Source organism: Phocoena phocoena, chromosome 18 (assembly GCF_963924675.1).
Source record: "Phocoena phocoena chromosome 18, mPhoPho1.1, whole genome shotgun sequence".
Taxonomy (NCBI): domain Eukaryota; kingdom Metazoa; phylum Chordata; class Mammalia; order Artiodactyla; family Phocoenidae; genus Phocoena; species Phocoena phocoena.
The window spans coordinates 68,567,028-68,585,966 of NC_089236.1; the positions used below are offsets into that span (position 1 = coordinate 68,567,028).

Sequence of the window (18,939 nt, forward strand, 5' to 3'; positions counted from 1 at the left end):
ATACTTTGCGGTCAGAGTTTTATTTAATCCTCACATCGATCCTAAGGGATTGACAGTATCTCCAGTCCTTTCCTGGCTCCACCTACTATAGACTGAATTGTGTCCCCACTCCCCCAAATTTCTGTGTTGACAGCCCGACTCCCAGTGTGGCTGTATTTGGAATAAAGAAGTAAGGTCAATGAGGTCATAAGGGTGTAGCCCTGATCCGATAGGATTAGTGTCCTTATAAGAAAAGACACTAGAGTGCATGTGCGCTCGCTCTCTCTCTCTCTCTCTCTCTCACTCTCACTCTCTCACATAGCACTTACCATACCTTCTAATTTAGCTGCTTTATTCTCTAACCTCCGACTCAGCGAGAGATACTTGTATTGATTTCCATTCCCTTAGCCCCTAGCACAGTGCCTGCATGTGGCTACTCACTTGACAAATGTACCCCAGACTCCGTAAGCCATCATGGTTATTAATACTTCTACCCACCTGGTCAAAAACCACCGAAGGGCCAGGAGGAAATCTGCCATGTTAACGACACCCGTGGTGAGGGTTAGTGGGTTATGGAAATTTGAACAATATTCTAATAGGTATTAATGGTAGGAAAAAGGGGCTGAGGCCTTTGAGAGAAGCCATTCCCTTCTGCTGTAGAAAAGCATGCCCTAGTTGTCTTGGTTACCTTAATCCCAAAGGAGAGAAAAACAAAATACTTCCAGAAACAGCTCTCTGAAACCTCAGCTGATGCATCTTTTGTAAAGTTGGTCAAATGTTATCTTTATCGATTTCTGTCTATGGGATTATTTCAGCAAGACAGATTTTGGCTGTATCATGTAGGGTGACTCCTTTGTTCAGACCCTTTGATGAGGTGGGGAGAGGGTATAGAAGACACCCCCAACCTATAAAGAATTGTCTTTATTCTTTTAGAGGAAAAAGAAAATACTTCCTCATAAAACTTGATGCAATAGAAATAACCTGAAGGCATAGACATATTTTAAAGGCACAATAAACCAGAAGGACTTTGATTCAGTTTTTAATAGCTTGAAGCTCTGTGTGAATGTTCATACTATTTCTTATTCAGTACTTAGTTGCCAGACACTCCCCAAGAATGTAAACCTCCTCCTAAAATTTAATTTTATAGGATTCCATGAAAAGCCTCTTCAAAATGGAGAAAGCAGTGGGGGCGCACAGTGAGCAGTCAGCCACCTTATTTGTGCACTAGATTAAACTTCACATGTCTCTTGGAGCATAATTTAAAGTAGCCAGTAAGAAAAAAGTGATAAAAATTTGCTTATGTGGTTTCACTAATCACCGGTTTGTTCTCCAAAATATGACATATGATTACTATTTGGTTTCTTCACTTCTGGACTATTTTAATCAAGACTGGCCATGTGCGGGGTCAGCCAGACTCTTAGTTTCTTGGAGGGTGTGGGAGTCTCAGAGATCTGCCCCCCTCAGCCCCAGTACAAACACTTGGGGACAATTTGAAAAACTTTCATCATGAGGTCCCTTTCATGTTAAACCATTTCTAACAGATACAGGTTTTCAGGTGAAGCCTAAGTGATTTGTTTTTCCTTCCTCGTGTATGATAATTTGTGCAACCATAAGTGTGTGTGTGAGTGTGTGTGTGTGTGTGTGTATCTTAAAGTAAGTTACTCTTTGAGAAAGTACGTTTACAGATGAATTTTCCTGAGTGTCTCCTCTTTGTGTTCTGCCAGCCTAGTCTACGGTGTTGCCACCTTTCCCCACATCCAGACTTATATTGACTCATTTATAGGTTTGTTTTAGCAACAAAGGGCTGGTGGCTTTGTAGCAGTTGAACCCTGTCATCTGTCTCGTGCACAGCCTGCCCCAGGTGCATAATTTGTGGTTACTTCCAACGATGTTCATATCATGCCTTTTTCTTCGCCAGACACGTAAAAGAACCTTTTGTGCTGAGAAATATTAACAGCCCTTTAGCGCACACATGGATATCACTCATTCTCCCCGTGTGATACGGCTCTTCACAGACGCTCAACTTGAGCTGGGTCCTACCCCTCACTGTTTCTCGAAGATCTAATGTAAAGGAGGTGGATTCTTGATTTTCTTGTTCTTAAAAATAGTTTAAACAGATTCTATTGTGAGTAACTCCCTTCAGTCATTTGTATGTAGATGTGAACGCCATCCTCAGTTACTTTTTTTTTTTTTTTGGTCTTTTTTTCTGCATTTTTAAATTTTGGTAAAATGAACACAACAAAAGATTTACCATTTTAGCCATTTTTAAGTGTACAATTCAGTGGTATTAAGTACATTCACAGGGTTGTGCAACCATTGCTACCATCCATTTTATATCCTGTGGTGTGAATTTTGAGCAGAATTGCTTTTAATGTGAAGTTCAAAAAATTCATTGGAGGCAAGTGTAAAGAAACGATGCTGTGGACTGAGTGAATCCACTGTTGGAAAGAAAGAGGGGATAATTTTTCTTAAAGAATGTGGATAAAACTCTTCCTGCTTCCCTTCTCTGAAGCGGAATTCAGCCCTGGGTGCATTGATTAAACCCAGACATTTCTACACCAACCCCTAAAAGAAAGGGAAACAGTGTCCCTGAACTTTGGCATCGTGAAGTCTATCTAGGAACATTTTAGGCCATAGCTGCCTGGTATACATTGGGAAGTTAATGCCGTGTCCGTTTACCCATGAAATTGTCATCTAGTGACTGCATTTCAACCCTTATAAATACTTTCTACTTATTCTACATGCTGGCTTTCCTTATACCCCTGAAGACAGCCAGTGTTCACAGGACAATTCATATAATGCATTAAAGGCATCTATTTTACAGATGAATTTTAAGAACTGTATAATATCGTTCAAGCTCTAACTTCTCCCTATATAAAAATTTGGGTCCCATTGAAAAGTCATTTTTGCATCAAAGATTTGTACAAAATAATAAATTTTAAGGAAAATTTTAAGACTTGGGACCAGGCTTATATATTAACTAGATTCCAAGCATCTATTTCCAGCCTCTTATTATTACCAAGATATGCTCAGTGTGGTCACAAAAGTCTCTGCTGACTCAGTAAAGGACCTGATTCAGAGGGTAACTCTACCTCTCCTCGGGGTGTTCCATGAAGTGCTTAGTTGAACATCATTCCATAAAGGCATCCATTGTATGTTGATTTTTTACTTGTTTAGACTTCCAGCGTTGAATTGTAAAGTCTCATTTCCCAGACTCTGTAAATCTAGATGAAGTTATCAAATTCACTTAGTTCCAGGAATTCTCTGGGAGACGTGAGTGCTTGCCAGCTGGTCAGATAATTGGTGGTTCAGTTTGTAACAAATAGGAAATGTCAAGAATGGTGAGAAAGAAGAATTGTGAAACTGGAATGTGGTCTTCTCTTAAAAAGGTCTTATGATGGGGCTTCCCTGGTGGCGCAGTGGTTGAGAGTCCGCCTGCCGATGCGGGGGACGCGGGTTCGTGCCCCGGTCCGGGAAGATCCCACATGCCGCAGAGCGGCTGGGCCCGTGAGCCATGGCCGCTGAGCCTGCGCGTCCGGAGCCTGTGCTACGCAGCGGGAGAGGCCACGGCGGTGAGAGGCCTGCGTACCGCAAAAATAAATAAATAAAATAAAATAAAATAAAAGATCTTATGATACAGGAATTCTTCCACAGCTTCTTGGCACCTGGCCCATTTCTATCATGTTCTTACTAGCTAGCCTCTGCAGATTTTACTGGCCAGAGAAGAGGACCTCGAACAAGTAGCCATGCCTAAGTTATTCATACAGTTCTATGGAGGCAGGGGTGAGGAATTGAACTCAAGACCCCCCGTGAGCCTGGCTGGTGAATTGCCAAGTGCTCTCAGCATGACTGAGGGTGCGTTGCTTTGACAGAGAAGTGGGAAATAAGATTGGTGATCAGTAATCCGTTCAGCTGTTAACACTGGATAAACGTAGGGGTGTGTGTGCTGGGGTAGTGGGGGGGATACGTTTGACAGACAAGGACGGGGTTTACACACCATTACGTGTTGGTCCTGCCATCAGGGCGAGTGAAACGACTCTCCTGGTGACCCTTGGACCAGGCATTCAAAGTCTAGAGCCTGGTGAGTTTGGGATTATCCATGGAGACTACCGCATGCCCTCAGATAACTGTGAATATCTTCTGGATTTCAACCATGAGGAATATGGGAGCACAAAGTGGTGTCTGTTTAAAAAAAAGAAAAGAAAGATGCTTTATCACTGGACACGGAAGCATCTTTGCTGGCCCCTCAGGTCACGCTGTTGGGTGGCCTAATGGATGTGCCCATCATTGTACTTGTCAGGCTGTGACTGCTACTGCCAGTTAGTCTCCTGGGTTACTGATTGGCTCCTAAATTGTTCTGCTCTTAGCAGAGGGGAAGTGAAAGTATAAAACCAGTAACTGGAGACAACACTGCCTTGAAACATTTTTCTTGCAGTGTTTGATCTGTGTGGTGAAATCGGATCCATTTTGCAAGTGGGTCGTTAGGAATCTACCAGATAGTGAAGAGAAGCCAAGGCATATGATTCTAAGCTGTCTCCAGTTCTATGTTGTCTCCAGTTACTGGTTTTATAGATGCAGGGTATAGAAAATACATGTATAGTATTGATTTCAGCAGACATTGAGGGAGTGCCAGGGGCTGCGCTAGCCAATAGGAATAGAAAGGTGAACAGGTAGCCCAGAGTTTCATTGGGGAGACAGACTCGTAGATGTTTAACTACAGAGAATACAGTGGAATGAGTAATTGTATTCATTTGTTCATTCGTTTCAACAAGACTGGTTGGCATTTAGGCATCGTGGGTAAGGCGATCAATAACCTATGGCCTAAAAAAATAAATAACGTATGGCCTTTACCCTCAGTTCCTGTGAAGTCTAGATGAGAGTTTATGCAGAGTCTAGAGAAGAAAGCCGTACATTCTGCCACATTTGGCGGGGGGTGGAGGGGGAAGCAAGAGGAACAGGGACAGGCTTTCAGCTGCCACAAAAAGGGCATGGGATCGTGAGCTGAAAAGTTACAGAAATGCACACAAATATTAATAGCAGCTTTATTCACAATTGCCCAAACTTGGGCAACCGAGATGTCTTTCAACAAGTGAATGGGTAAACCAACTGTGGTCCATCCACACAGTGGTATATTATTCATCAATAAAAAGAATGGAGGAAACTTAAATGCATACTGCTAAGTGAAATAAGCCAATCTGAAAAGGCAACATTCTATACGATTCCAACTATATGACATTCTAGAAGAGGCAAAACTAAAGAGACAATAAAACGATCAGTGGTTGCCAGGAGTTTGGGGGGTGGTGAGCGCGGACGAAGGGAGCACAGGGGATGTTTAGGCTGGTGAAACTCTCCTGTGTGATCTGGTTATGGGGGCTCTATGGTAGTATGCATTTGTTGAAATCCACAGAAGGATACAGCACAAAGAGTGAATCCCAGTGTAAACTATGGACTTTGGATGGTCATGATGTATCAGTATTGGCTGAACAATTGTAACAAATGTACCATACTAACCCAAGATGTTAGTTAGTGGGGCACTGGGTGTGGTGGGGAGAGGTGCGTGAGAACTCTCCCCACGTACTTCCTGCTCAATTTTCTGTAAACCAAAAACTGCTCTAAAAAATAAAGTCTATTATTTTGTAATTTATTAAGTATTTACAGTGGTGTGTTGATTTCTGCTGTAAAGCAAAGAGATTCAGTTGTACATATATATACATTCTTTTTCATATTCCTTTCCACTGTGATTGATCACAGGGTACTGAATATGGTTCCCTGTGCGATGCAGTAGGACCTTGTCGTTATCCATTCTATGTATGAGTCTGTATCTGCTAATCCCAAACTCCCAATCCATCACTCCTCCACCCCCCTCCCCCCAGCAACCACAGGTTTGCTCTCTATGTCTGTGAGTCTGTTTCACAGATAAGTTCATTTGTCGCATATTTTAGATTCCACATATAAGCGATATCATATGGCATTTGCCTGTTATTTTTAAGGGGGGTAGTGCCTGGCCTTGGGGTAGGGAGAAGATGGCAGAGGTCAGCACCTAAGTGTGAGGGCAGCATGAGAAGGGAATTGGTGGTGGGCACGGGGCCGGTGACCAGGGTGTAGTGGCGGTGCTTGGTGGCGAGCGGTTACAGACTCGGGCATGAAGAAGCTTCCTGTAGTGGGAGCCGCGGTGTGCGTCCCTAGCTGCCTGTCTCAGAGGGCGTAACTCCCGCTGTTTCTGTTCCCAGCAAAGAGCCCCGGGGAAAGTGCTGCTGGATGCGGTGTGCAGCCACCTGAACCTCGTGGAAGGAGATTATTTTGGCCTCGAGTTTCCCGACCACAAGAAGATCACGGTAGGTGACGTCCATGGGATGTTGCTGTTTTACTGTCTGTTCGACTTGGGGGAGGGAAATAATTGGCCATGCGGAAATGTACAACAGAAAAGGTACCCAGAAAGCCCTTGTTAATCTGTTTCTGAAAGTAATGTGTGCATATGATTAGCAAGTTCAAAGAGAATACACAGTGCAGGCTGTCCCCCCTCACCATCTCCCTCCACCTCTCCCTCTGAGAACCTCCATCACCAGTGTCTTGTGTATCCTTCTGATAAGAGTCTGTGTATATGTGTACACAAACACGTAATTTTTTTTATACTGGGGTATAGTTGATTAACAATGTTGTGTTAGTTGCATTTATTTTATTTTTATTATTTTATTTTATATTAGGGTATAGTTAACAATGTTGTGTTTCAACAGACACATATTTTTGAGAAACGATAATGTGAGGAAACAATACACAATGCCCTGTACTCCACCCACACACCGTTCATATATCCTGGACATCTTTCCTCTTCGGCACATAGAATCCGCTTCCTTCCTTTTCACAGTTTCATGCTGTTCTGCTGAATGGATGTGCCATAACTTACAACCCTGGCTGTAAAGTGTGGGATACTTAGGTTGTACTGAATCATGTGCTTTTACAAATGGTGCTCCAGTGAACATACTGGTACGTTCATGTTTGCATTCATGATCAAGGGTTTCTCTCAGTAGTTCAGATCCACAGGCACGGAAGTTGCATCATCCGTGGGTTTGAGCATCTTAAAGTTTGCTAAATATGTCATGTTCTTCTTTAAAAAGGTTTCACTGATTTGAACCCCACATTTAGAACATAGAGCACCGTTCTTTTTTCTCTTTTGGCCGATGGCACTTTCTTAAGGCTGTATCCTAGTCTACCTCTTATGAGACACCCTGTTAGGGTGTAAGTTCATGGACTGCGTTTCTATTCTGTGCACACTGAGTGCCTGAAACTTTTGCTGGCCCCTGCACTGGGGATCCAACAGGAGTGAGATGGAGAGAATGTATAATCCAGGTGGGGCATCAGACTGAGTCAGTGGCCAGCCAGTTCAGGACGTGTGGCAGGTGGTCCACTGGAGCCCGGGGGCGTTGGGCAGTGGGAGCAACAAACAGCATTTGTGTTCAGGAAATCCTTCACAGATACTGTGAAACAGAGTCCTATGAGGCCAGGAGGAGTTGACCTGTTAGAATGTTCCAGGATGAGGGGGCACCAGATGCCCAAAGACCAGACTACAAGTGGGCTATTCAGAAACCTGCAGAGAAGGCTGAAGTTTAGAGGTGAGGGAGCCCCTAGGGCTCTGCTGATGGAGGTGAGAGAGAGAACCGGAGCCAGGTCTATACGGAAGGGCTTTCTGCCCCATTGCTATCTAGTAGAAACGGAAGATGAACCACTCACTTAATTTCAAGTTTTCTAGCAGTTATGTTCAAAAAGTTTTTAAAAAGTGAAATTAATTTAATAGCCTGTTTAATTCGATTTAACACATCTAAAATCACTATCATTTCAACATGTAATCAGTCTGAAAACCTACGAATAACAGATTTTACACTTTTTTCCTGCTAAGTCTTTGAATCTGATATGTATGTGACACTCACAGCCAGACCAGCTGTATCTCAGGTGCTCAGTGGTCACGTGTAGCTAGCGTCCCTTGTACGGGACAGCACAGTTCTGCACCGAGCTAATGTGTTTAGGAAGCTGGTAATGCATTTTAAAGGGAGCGTGGGGGGAATTCCCTGGCGGCCCAGTGGTTAGAACATGGGCTTTCGCTGCCGTGGACTTGGGTTCAAGCCCTGGTTTGGGAGCTAAACTCCCACAAGCCGCGTGCGAGGCACGGCCATAAATAAATAAATAATGAAATGAATAAAAAATAAAGGGAGTGTGATATGGTCTGATTTATGGCTTAGAAAGACAACTGTAGCCAGATTGGAATCGGACGAGAGTCAGGAGAGCTGTTCGGGGTTCATGGTATAGGGCTGGAGATGGTGCTGGCTGGGACTGATGCAGAGTCTGGGAATGGCTGGCGGGAACTGAGCCTGCACCTGAAGACGTGCACAAATCATGTTTTCGAGACATACATCTAACCTCTAAGCCCTCTTTGCCGTTTTCTAGTGCTTATGTCAGCTCGAAGCTGCCCTGACTCCCTGTCCTCTTTCTGATGTGGCAGACGACCGCAGAAGGGCCACATCTAATTCCACATTCATTTATGCATCGAACGATTATTTTGTGCCAGTGCCGCGTCCTGCATCACACTTCATACGGCAGAAGACACCTGATGTGAAGGGACAGCTAGCAAGTAACAGTTACTGTTTCCAGTCATTAGACGAGACTACTTAGGAAGGCTGACAAGGAAACAAATAATTATCATACAGTGTAGCCAGGTCAGTGGACCATTGTTTCATAAACTTGTTTTATGTTAAAATAATGATTCTCAAGACACTTGAAGATTTGTTCTCTCATTATGTCTAGCAACGCTGCCTGCATGAGTCAGGGTCCCGACAGCTTTCCTGACTCCAGTCTTGTCCCGTTCCGATCCTGCTGGAGTTTCTTTTCTCAACCGTAAATTAGCAGTGGTTGAGGGTACCAAGACTGAGAATCGTTCCGCATCTGGGTCAACCAGTTAGCTAATGGCAGAGCTAGGATTCTAACCCCATTCTTCTGACCTCAAGTTCAGTGCCTTTTGTGTTGACCTTGGGTGCTTCTCTTCTGCGAGCGTTTACAGACCTATTAATCTTTCAGGGTACCTCCAGGGCTGACTTGTTTCAAGTTTTACCAGGCTTCATTTTTGTGATTTCACCGTTTCCTTATCATATTGTTTAGGAATGTGTTCAACTGAAAAATTCCCTAAACCCATTAATGATAACTAAAAGAAAGAGATAATTGTTGCAAATAAAGGCCACTACCTGAGTGCTCACCATGCACCGGGCTGCTCTAGTTCCTGTGGACACAACAGCAAACATGGCCCATAGTCTAAAGCAGGGATCAGCAAACTTTAGTTAAGGGCCAGATAGTGAATATTAGAATAGACTTTTCATGCCAGAGAGTCTCTACTCCAGCATTCAGTTCTACCCTTGTAGTGTAAATGAATCGGCATGGATTTGTTCCAGTAAAACTTTATTTATAAAATAGGAAGCCGTAGTTTGCCAACATGTGCTCTAGGAAGTAATAGCTCTGTTCAAGGCATCATAATAGGTTTATGTACACTGTTTCGTTTATTCCGGTTCCTTTATTCTAGCCCATTATACCTCCTTTTTCTGATAAGGAAGCTAAGGCTTAAAGAGTAAGTCCTTTTCAACAAGGCAGACAGCTGAGCAGTGATAGATCCAGGATTCAAGTTCGGATCTTTCTAAATGCTCTTGGTCACCATCCTGCTCTGACCGTGTCTCTATATTTTGCTCTATGTCGATTTCACGTCGCAACCTGAAAGCTAATTTCATGTAATTTTAAAAATAGGTTGTTTTAACAAAATTGATCTGTGGAATTTTAAAAATAGGTTGTTTTAACAAAATTGATCTGTGGTATTAGATGAGATGGTACAAATGGGTACAAGGAGGGCTTCTGGGGTCCTGGCCATGTTCTTTTTCTTGATCTCAGTGCTTGTTCTGTGGGTGCAATCAGTTTGTAAAAATTCAGTGAGCCATACACTTGTAACACGTACACTTGTAATGTGTGTACACACGCACACACACACACACATATCTTCAATAAAAGTTTACCCCCAAAATGCAGTGAACTAAAAGCACACAGGAACAGAAATAATGACCAGAAAGCACCCAGAGGCTGGCTGATGGCATCTGTCTTGGAAGAGCGTAGGACGAGTCTTGATTGGATGAACTGAGGGAGAGCCACTCACGTGTGAGACTAGTAAACACTAGCTGCATTTCCCCTCTGCTCTCAGATAAACTTGCTTGAAGATTTAAGATTTACATCAAAAAAAAAAAAAAAAAGATTTACATCATAGGGTTTTTGTCTCCTTCCCAGATTCTGTCAGTGCTGACTTCCTAGCTGGCTGTTGTATCATAGTGGTGGGTCGGACTGTCAGCCCCCCAAACCCCTGCTTTGCCTCTTAGCAGCGGGGTGACTGGGGCAGGTTGCTGGCCTTCCAGTGCCTCACTTTGCCTGAAGGTAAAATGGGGACGACGGTGCCCATCTCGTGGGGTTTTTGAAACGATCAAACACGGTATCTGTCAGCATGTAGCCCGGGGTCTGGGAACTATGTATGTAGTGTTCAGAAAGTATTAGTTATGGAAACTCTCATCATCATTTTCACATTACAGTTTTTTGTGGTCAAACACAGATAACATGAAATTTATCACCTTAACCATTTTCAAGTAAGTCTACAGTAGTACGGTGGTGTTAACTGTATTCACTGTTGTGCAGAAGGTCTCTAGAACATTTTCATCATGTAAAACTGAAACTCCATACCCATTAAACAACAGCTTCCTTTCCTCTTCCCCAGCCCCTGGTAGCTACCATTCTACTTTCTGTTTCTATGAGTTCGACCACTTTGGATACCTCGTATAAGTGGCATCATACATTATTTGTTGTTTTCGGTCTGGCTTATTTCACTTAGTGTAATGTCCTCAACGTCCATCCATGTTGGAGCATGTGTCAGAATGTATTTTTTTCTTTTAATATTTATTTTTGGCTGCATTGGCTCTTGGTTGCCAGGCTCCGGCTTCCTCTAGTTGTGGCGAGCGGGGGCTACCCTTCGTTGTGGTGTGCGGGCTTCTCATTGTAGTGGCTTCTCTTGTTGCAGAGCACGGGCTCTAGGTGTGAGGGCTTCAGTAGTTGTGGCTCGCGGGCTCTAGAGCGCAGGCCGAGTAGTTGTGGCGCACGGGCTTAGGTTGCTCCGTGGCATGTGGGATCTTCCAGGACCAGAGCTCGAACCCATGTCCCCTGCATTGGCAGGCAGATTCTTAACCACTGTGCCACCAGGGAAGTCCAAGAAAGGCTGAATAATACTGCATTGTGTGGATAGACCACATTTTGCTTACCCACTCATCTGTTGATGGACATTTAGGTTGCTTCCCCCTTGCTTGTTGTGAATAATGCTGCAATGACGTGTTGTCGTTATTATTTTTAATACTACTGTTGTGATTATTACCTCTGCCAGGCTTCTTTTGGGAGGCTGCTCACATATGTGACAAACCAGCAGGAAGCATGGTTACTCTCAAAATGCCCAGACATGGGCTGTCACAACTGGTTTTGCCCATTTATCTCTACGTAATACACAGGAAGCTAGTTGTTGCCCCAAGGTCCCCAGCGTGCAAGGTTGTGGACCTTTGTCCCTGGATGGTAAGTTCAGGCAACTCGCACTGCAGCTCAGTCTTTCACCCCTTTCTCATCACTTCTATCACGTAAATAGCCCACGTCAGAGCATTCTTCATAGTAAGGGTTTGAAAAAGCCTAAGGGGAGAATGAGCGCTTTCCCTGGTCTAAGATGTGTTTCTCAAGATTGGAAATAAACTAGTGATAATTAGTAAGTAATCAATTGTGCTCTACCCTCAATTAGACTTGTCCCATGGCTTGTCAATTAATAGAGTTGATTGCTGTGTTTACATGCAAGTCGGGCACGTGTTGTCCTTGAGTCCAGGCAACTGCCCCGTGGGATTGCCCCACAGAAGTAGAGAAGTCTTTTAATCGTTTTTTTTTTTTTTCCATTGATTTGCCTTCCCATGGCAGAGACGCTATTATTGATCTTACGAATCAAGACCCTTTACTTAATATGCCAGCTAGTGGGTACCTAGAGTCTGAAGGCTGGTAAAAGGCCAGAGAGATGTTGGGTTGCCATTGGGGTGGATGCAGAGAGCTCACTGTTCTTGGGCTTCTGCTGTGTTCCATGGACTCTGCTATAAACTTAACTTCACATCGTTCGTTCTTCACATCAGGGGTCGGCAGAAAGAGCCAGAGAGTAAACATGTTAGGCTTTGCAACCCATACCGTCTCTGTTGCAACTGCCCAGCTCTGCCACTTCAGTGCAAGGCAGCCATAGATAATGTAAATGAATGATTGTGGTTGGGTTCTGGTAAATCTTTAGTTATGGGCATGGATGTTTGAATTTCGTAGAGTTTTCACACGTCGTGAAATATATGGCTACTTTTGATTTTTTTTTTCCCCAACCACTTAAAATCCCGTCTTTGCTCTTTGCGCGGTAGCAAAACAGGTCGTAGGCTGGATTTGGCCCATAGGCCTTTGTTTACCAGTCTCTGCTTTATAACGTTTCTCCGAGGTAGGTACTTTACCATCCATGTTTTACAGTGAGCAAACTCAGTATGAACTGCATAACCAGGTTTATTACCATGCGTCACACACAGACCCGTCTCAGGCGATGCAAGTTCTTTCTGCTTCACTGGGCTGCCTTTCCTCACATCTCCCCATCTCAAAGAGCTGCGCACAGCTGGCCAGCAGAGATGGTTGTATATGTAAGATTTATCTCGTGGACCTATTGGGGAGAGCGGGAACAGCTCTGTGTTATGGCCTGTAAATCTCTGTTTAAACATTTGCTTTGTCATTTGGCAACTGGGTAGATTCTGAACTTCTTTGATTTTGTACTTTATCTGAAAAAATTGGGATTAATAAATGACTATTTTACAAGGTTATCATGAGGATTGATTCAGATACTTTACAGTGTTGACCCCAGCAGGCTTCCCGGCATAGCGGTCAGTCAGCTATCTGCTGTATTTTATTCTTGCATTCTGGTTCGGAAAGCAGTGAGGCTGGCCTGCCAGTATTTCATGAAAGCTACAATGCTCAGTGATCTGATAAACAGTTCTGGTTTTGTATAAATAAATACCGGTAAAGGGACTTCCCTGGTGGCGCAGTGGTTAAGAATCCGCCTGCCAATGCAGGGGACACGGGTTCGAGCTGTAGTCCGGGAAGATCCCACATGCTGTGGAGCAACTAAGCCTGTGCGCCACAACTACTGAGCCTGCACCCTAGAGCCCGCGAGCCACAACTGCTGAGCCTATGTGCCACGACTACTGAAGCCCACGCGCCTAGAGCCCGTGCTCTGCAACAAGAGAAGCCACGGCAATGAGAAGCGCACACGCAGCTACGAAGAGTAGCCCCCGCTCGCCGCAGCTAGAGAAAGCCCACGTGCAGCAACGAAGACCCAACGCAGCCAAAAATAAATAAATTAAAAAAAAATACTGGTAAAGCTCAGGAAGAAAACTGGCATCTTTTCATTCATTTTATAATCTTCTTTACTCCAGGAAAAAAGTTTTACCCTTGGCAGGTGTCTTAGCTTAGGCTGCCATAGCAAAATACCATAGAGTAGGTGGCTTGAACAACAGATGTTTCATTTCTTTCAGTATTGGAGTCCAAGATCAGGGTATCAGCATGACCAAATTCTGGTGAGGATTCTTTTTCTGGCTTGTAGACGGCCACCTTCTCACTGTGTCTCAAAGAGCAGAGAGAGAGATCGATCTCTTTCTCTTCTTATAAGGCTGCGGTCCTGTTAGCTCAGGGCCCCACCCATATGACATCATTAAGCCTTAATTACCTTCTGAAGACCCTGTCTCTAGATACAGTCACATTGGGGGTCAAGGCTTCAACACAGGAATTTGAGGGACACAATTCAGTCCACAGCAGCAAGCATGCTTTCTAGGGGCCTTGAGGTCATAGAACCTACCCCTACCTGGGATGACAGACATCACTAACTGGTGGTTTCCCAGCCCCTCTGGGGTCAGACAGGCCTCCTTCGTCTATGCTTAGTTGCAGGCTTCTGACTTTGCTTCTTCCTGGGGGCCTGTGGCCATCTGAGAACAGGAGGGGCTCTTTGTGGAACATGCCAGGTGTGAAGGGTGAAGAGCACTGCAGACCCAAGGACAGAGGAAAGTTTGGGAAGCCAGCAGAGGTGGGGTGGTGGAGCCGCCCGGTCACCACACAGAGCAGCCCCATGGTTCGGCCTGACAGTGGCTGCGGTGACAGGGCAGGTCTCAGAGAGTCCGGGGAAAGGCAGCTCGCTGGAAAAATACAGCTATGGGTAATATTCTATTTCTTAAGCTGGAAGGAAGCTATATGGGGTTTCGTTTGTTGTCAATTTGTTTTTTAATTAATAGACTTCGGTTTTTAGAGCAGCTTTAGGTTTACAGAAAAAATGAGCAGAAAGTAAAGAGAGAAGAGAGGTCCCCTATGCTGTCTCCCCATGCACAGTGCCCCTATTATTAACGTCATACATTATTGTGATGCTGTGTTACAATCGATGAGCTAGTATTACTACATTACCATTACAGTTCCAAGTTCAAATTAGGGTTCCTTCTTTGTGTTGTACATTCTGTAAGTTTTGACAAACGTATAATGACATGTATCCACCATTACAATACCAACAAGAGTAGTTTCGCTGCCCTGAAAATCCTCACTCCACCTCTCTCCCCTCTGAGCCCCTGAGAACCACTGATCTTTTCCTTCAACATTTTCTTGTTTTCTGTGTTCTTGATGCTTCAGCATTTGAGGCCTTGTTGACTGAGGAGAGACTGCCCTTCCCAGGACTAGCCAGTTCTCAGACATAGCAAATGGTTCCCCTGCCAGCATACCTCCCATATGGAAATGAACCAGTCCAGAGGCCATACTCTGAACCACCTCTTCTGTCTCGCTCTTACGCTGCAGGAGACAAAATTCCTCTGCCTTAATCATCCCAGGGCCGGTGTCAGACACCTAGAGACGGCCCTACTCCCAGAGCCCACTAAGATGACTCAAGCTAGCCAATCCTAAGCTACTTACCCTGACTTACCTTGTCTTTTCCCATGGAAACCACAGTAAAGCCTCCTTCCCATGCGTTGTCCTCACCCTTTCTGCCTCCTGGCGGACCCTGGTGCTTCCCCACATGGCCCTGCATGGTGTGGCATGCCCCCCTCCTCCTGGGAACCATACGTAACAAACCATCTTTTCAATGGCAGCTGTCTCCTAACCTGTTGGCTCCACCGTATGTGACTAATGAAGGCTACATCTTAAAACAATTTGGTTTAAAAAAATACCTGGAAATAGGTTTCTAAAATGGATAGTCTTGAGAAGGTAGAAGTGGAATCATAGTTTTTGGATCTTCCCAAACCCAAGACCCACATAAAAACAGCTACTTAACAACATCAAAAACCCGTGGACAACACTTATGGTAAAACTAGGTGTCAGAGTGTAAGCCCCAGATCCCAGAGTACAAGCAGTCGGAGATAAAACGTCAGCCAGACACAAGGTCTGCTATCAGAGTCTGTACGGGAGGAAACAGAGGGGAGCAGCAGGGCATCTGATGGAATGGAGAAGAGAACCCCCAGAGAGCCACTAGAAATCCCAGGGGGACAGTTTGAGAAGAACAGTGGAAGCTGAGAGGCCTGACGGTGCTGGAACAATCCAGCTCCAGTGAGCAGTAACTGACCTTCCGGGACAGGCCGCCACTTAGGAGAAACTATGGAGAATGGGAGTGAAATTGAGCCAGGGAAGGACAATAGAGAGGAATAACAGAGAAGGGGAGGGAAACAGAGGCAGGAAATCTCGGAAAGCAAGCCACCATGTTTTTTAACACTGCCCAAAATTAATAGAAGAGGGAGCTCTGGGAAGGTAGGAAAGCTACCATGAACCATACTTTCTTCTCAGAAGGTTAGGAAGCAGTTTTCACAGTAATAGAAAGGTATCACAGTCATGATATTAAAAAACAAATACCAGAAAACAAAAAACTTAAGTGTGTTCCTCCCAGCATACCATGTATGGCCTTGCCAAAGGGACCAGTTGGATCCAGCTGCCAAATTGTACTCAGTAAGGAGGATAGAAGAACATGTTGAATGGCACCATGAGTGTGCAGTCTGCAAAATCCAGACTCAGAAATTACTCAGATAAACTATAAGGAAAAGAGAGGGATGGAGGAAAAAACTATAGGTGAAAAGGTACTTGAAGGACGTAACATTTTTGAAAATAAGGAAGACTAAAAGATGCACCACTTTGTGAAATAAAACATCAAGAAATGTACGTGGTTACTGTAAAAATCTAGGTAGTGGTTACTTTTAGAGGGAGGGGGCTGGTTTTAGGATAAGATGGCTGACAGAGTTCTGTTTCTTGACTTGGTTAATGGATACAAGGGTGTTTACCATTTAATAATTCACTAAGCTGTACGTTTGTTTTCAGTAGTTTTAAGCATCTGTGTGTTCTTTTAAATTAGAGGGTTTTAGACGGGAGAAAAAAAGAAAATTAAAACAGAAGGAGCGGGACTTCCCTGGTGGTGCAATGGTTGAGAATCTGCCTGCCAATGCAGGGGACACGGGTTTGAGCCCTGGTCCGGGAGGATCCCACATGCTGCGGAGCAACTAAGCCCGTGCGCCATAACTACTGAGCCTGCGCTCTAGAGCCCGCAAGCCACAACTACTGAGCCCGTGTGCCACAACTACGGAAGCCTGCGTGCCCTAGAGCCCGTGCTCCACAACAAGAGAAGCCACTGCAATGAGAAGCCCGCGCACCGCAACGAAGAGTAGCCTCCACTCCCCGCAACTAGAGAAAGTCCGCGTGCAGCAACAAAGACCCAATGCAGCCAAAAATAAATAAATTTAAAAAAATGTTAAAAGATGATATAAAAAACAAACAAACAAAAAAAAACCAGAAGAAGCAAACTATAGATTAAAGGGGGGATAATCCAATTAAGTCACCAGAATACCCACGTGAAATCCTTTGAACTGAAATTTTCAAAACTAATGCAAATTAAACAAATGATTTTAAATTAGTTAAAACCGAGTAATTGATGTGTTATAAGTACCATGCCTGAGGTCTGCTGCTGAGCCCTTCTTAAAAAATAAAGGTTCCCAAAGGTTAAAATTTCCCTGGAGGCAAAGGCCCCCTGAAGCCCCAGGCATTGCATTATAATATTAAGTTCTAGTTTTATTCCAAAACTTTCCTGTGCATACATCTGGGATATCAGATACTGCCTGAATGAAGTTAATGCCCTAATGCATAAAGATGGTCCTCTTTATACATTGCATTTCATACTTTGGTTTACAGATCTTTAATTCCTTTTTATTTAGAGCTTTCCTTGTAAATGAATAAAAACATACCCTCAATTTTTCAGTTCAAATTTTATTCAAGCATTCCTTCAGCAGTCAATTTTTTGTTGTTGTTTTGTTTTTGTTGACGGGGGGTGGTGGTGGTGGTGTAGGGGATGAGGCTAGGTTAAGAGAGACTTAATGGACATACTCGGATACGAAGCATGGTCCTGGATTGGAGGTTAGTTTTGACAGATCACAGTAAGGACATTCTTTATTCACATGAAGGAATTTGAATAGAGTGTGATTATTTGGTGAGAAGAAAAGTTTACAGAATAGAAAGATAGAAATCATTGACTAAAAAGCAAAAAGTAGGTTATAAACAATATCTCATTTGGGTTTTTTAAAAAGTGTATGTATGTTTATATCCACGCACATCGCTCTTCAAAAAAAAATGTGGAAGGGATATACGTGAAGGCAGTGGGTCTTAAAGCTCACTCCCCAGGTCAGCAAGCAGCATCAGCATCACCTGAGCAGTGCAGAGTCTCAGGTCCTCACCCAGATGAGGAAGTCCGGGAGCAGAGCCCCCCCATAGTATATGTTTTAACAAGCTCTTAGGGTGAATGTGATTCTGAGAACAACTTCATTAAAGTGTTAACCATGATCTCTTGGTGGTGGACAATTTTTAAAATTTTGCCTTTGTGAATTTTCTAATTTTCTAGCTTGCATATAGATGAATTCTATACCGATAGATTATTTTTAAATTAAAAGGTTTTTAGTAGCATCCCACAAATTTTAGTTTATTGTGTTTTCACTTTCAGTTTAAAATACTTTCTAATTTCCCCTTGGTTTCTCCTTTGACTCATGTGTTATTTAGAAGTATGTTATTTTGTTTCCAAATAAAAGGATTTTTCCAGTTCTTTCTGTTTTTGAGTTTTAATTTAATTCTGTGGTTGCTGGAGAATATAGTTTGTATGACATGAGGACTTTTAACTAATTTACTGATATCTCTTTAATGGCCCAGAATATGGTTTATTTTGGTATATGTTTTATGTGTACTTGAATGCCCATTCTGTGGGCGGGACGGATCATTCCATCTATGGCAGTTAGATCATGTTGGTTGATAGTGCTGTTCAAATCATCTGTATCCTTAGTGAATTCTGTCTATATGTTCTGTTAGTTATTGAGTGAGAGGTGTTAAAATCTCCAACCATAATTGTGGATTTGTCTATTTCTCCTTGCAGTTTGATCAGTTTTTGCTCCATGTACTTTGAAGTTCTGTTATTAAGTATATAAATACTTCAGATTTTTATATCCTCTTAATTAATTGACTCCTTTGTCATAAGAAGTTATGAAAATAGGGAAGACTAAACACGGGTGTATAAAGTGTATTTGTGAAATAAATACACGTGATATTCTTCTGATGTCTACTTTGATACTAATTTAACCATTTCAGTTTTTGAAAAAATTATTAATGTTAGCAGGATATGCCTTTTTCCATCCCTTTCCTTTTAACCAATTTATGTCTTTATATTTGCAGTCTGATTCTTGTAGTCAGCATAGAGTTGGGTCTTGCCTTTTGATCAAATCTGGCAATCCTTTTTAATTGGGAGTGTTTAGATCGTTTACATTTAATATGATTATTGGTATCATTAAAACTGGTCATCTTACTACT

General features: G+C 43.3%; 1 protein-coding gene across 1 annotated transcript in view; it reads left to right on the plus strand.

Annotated features, from left to right (window-relative positions):
• Positions 1-18,939, plus strand: part of FARP1 (FERM, ARH/RhoGEF and pleckstrin domain protein 1) — a 230,693-nt gene that overhangs the window by 119,883 nt on the left and 91,871 nt on the right. Inside the window, exon 2 of the mRNA XM_065895894.1 lies at positions 6,210-6,314. Within this exon, the coding sequence (XP_065751966.1) occupies positions 6,210-6,314 (105 nt within the window). The remainder of the gene's footprint in view (positions 1-6,209; positions 6,315-18,939) is intronic.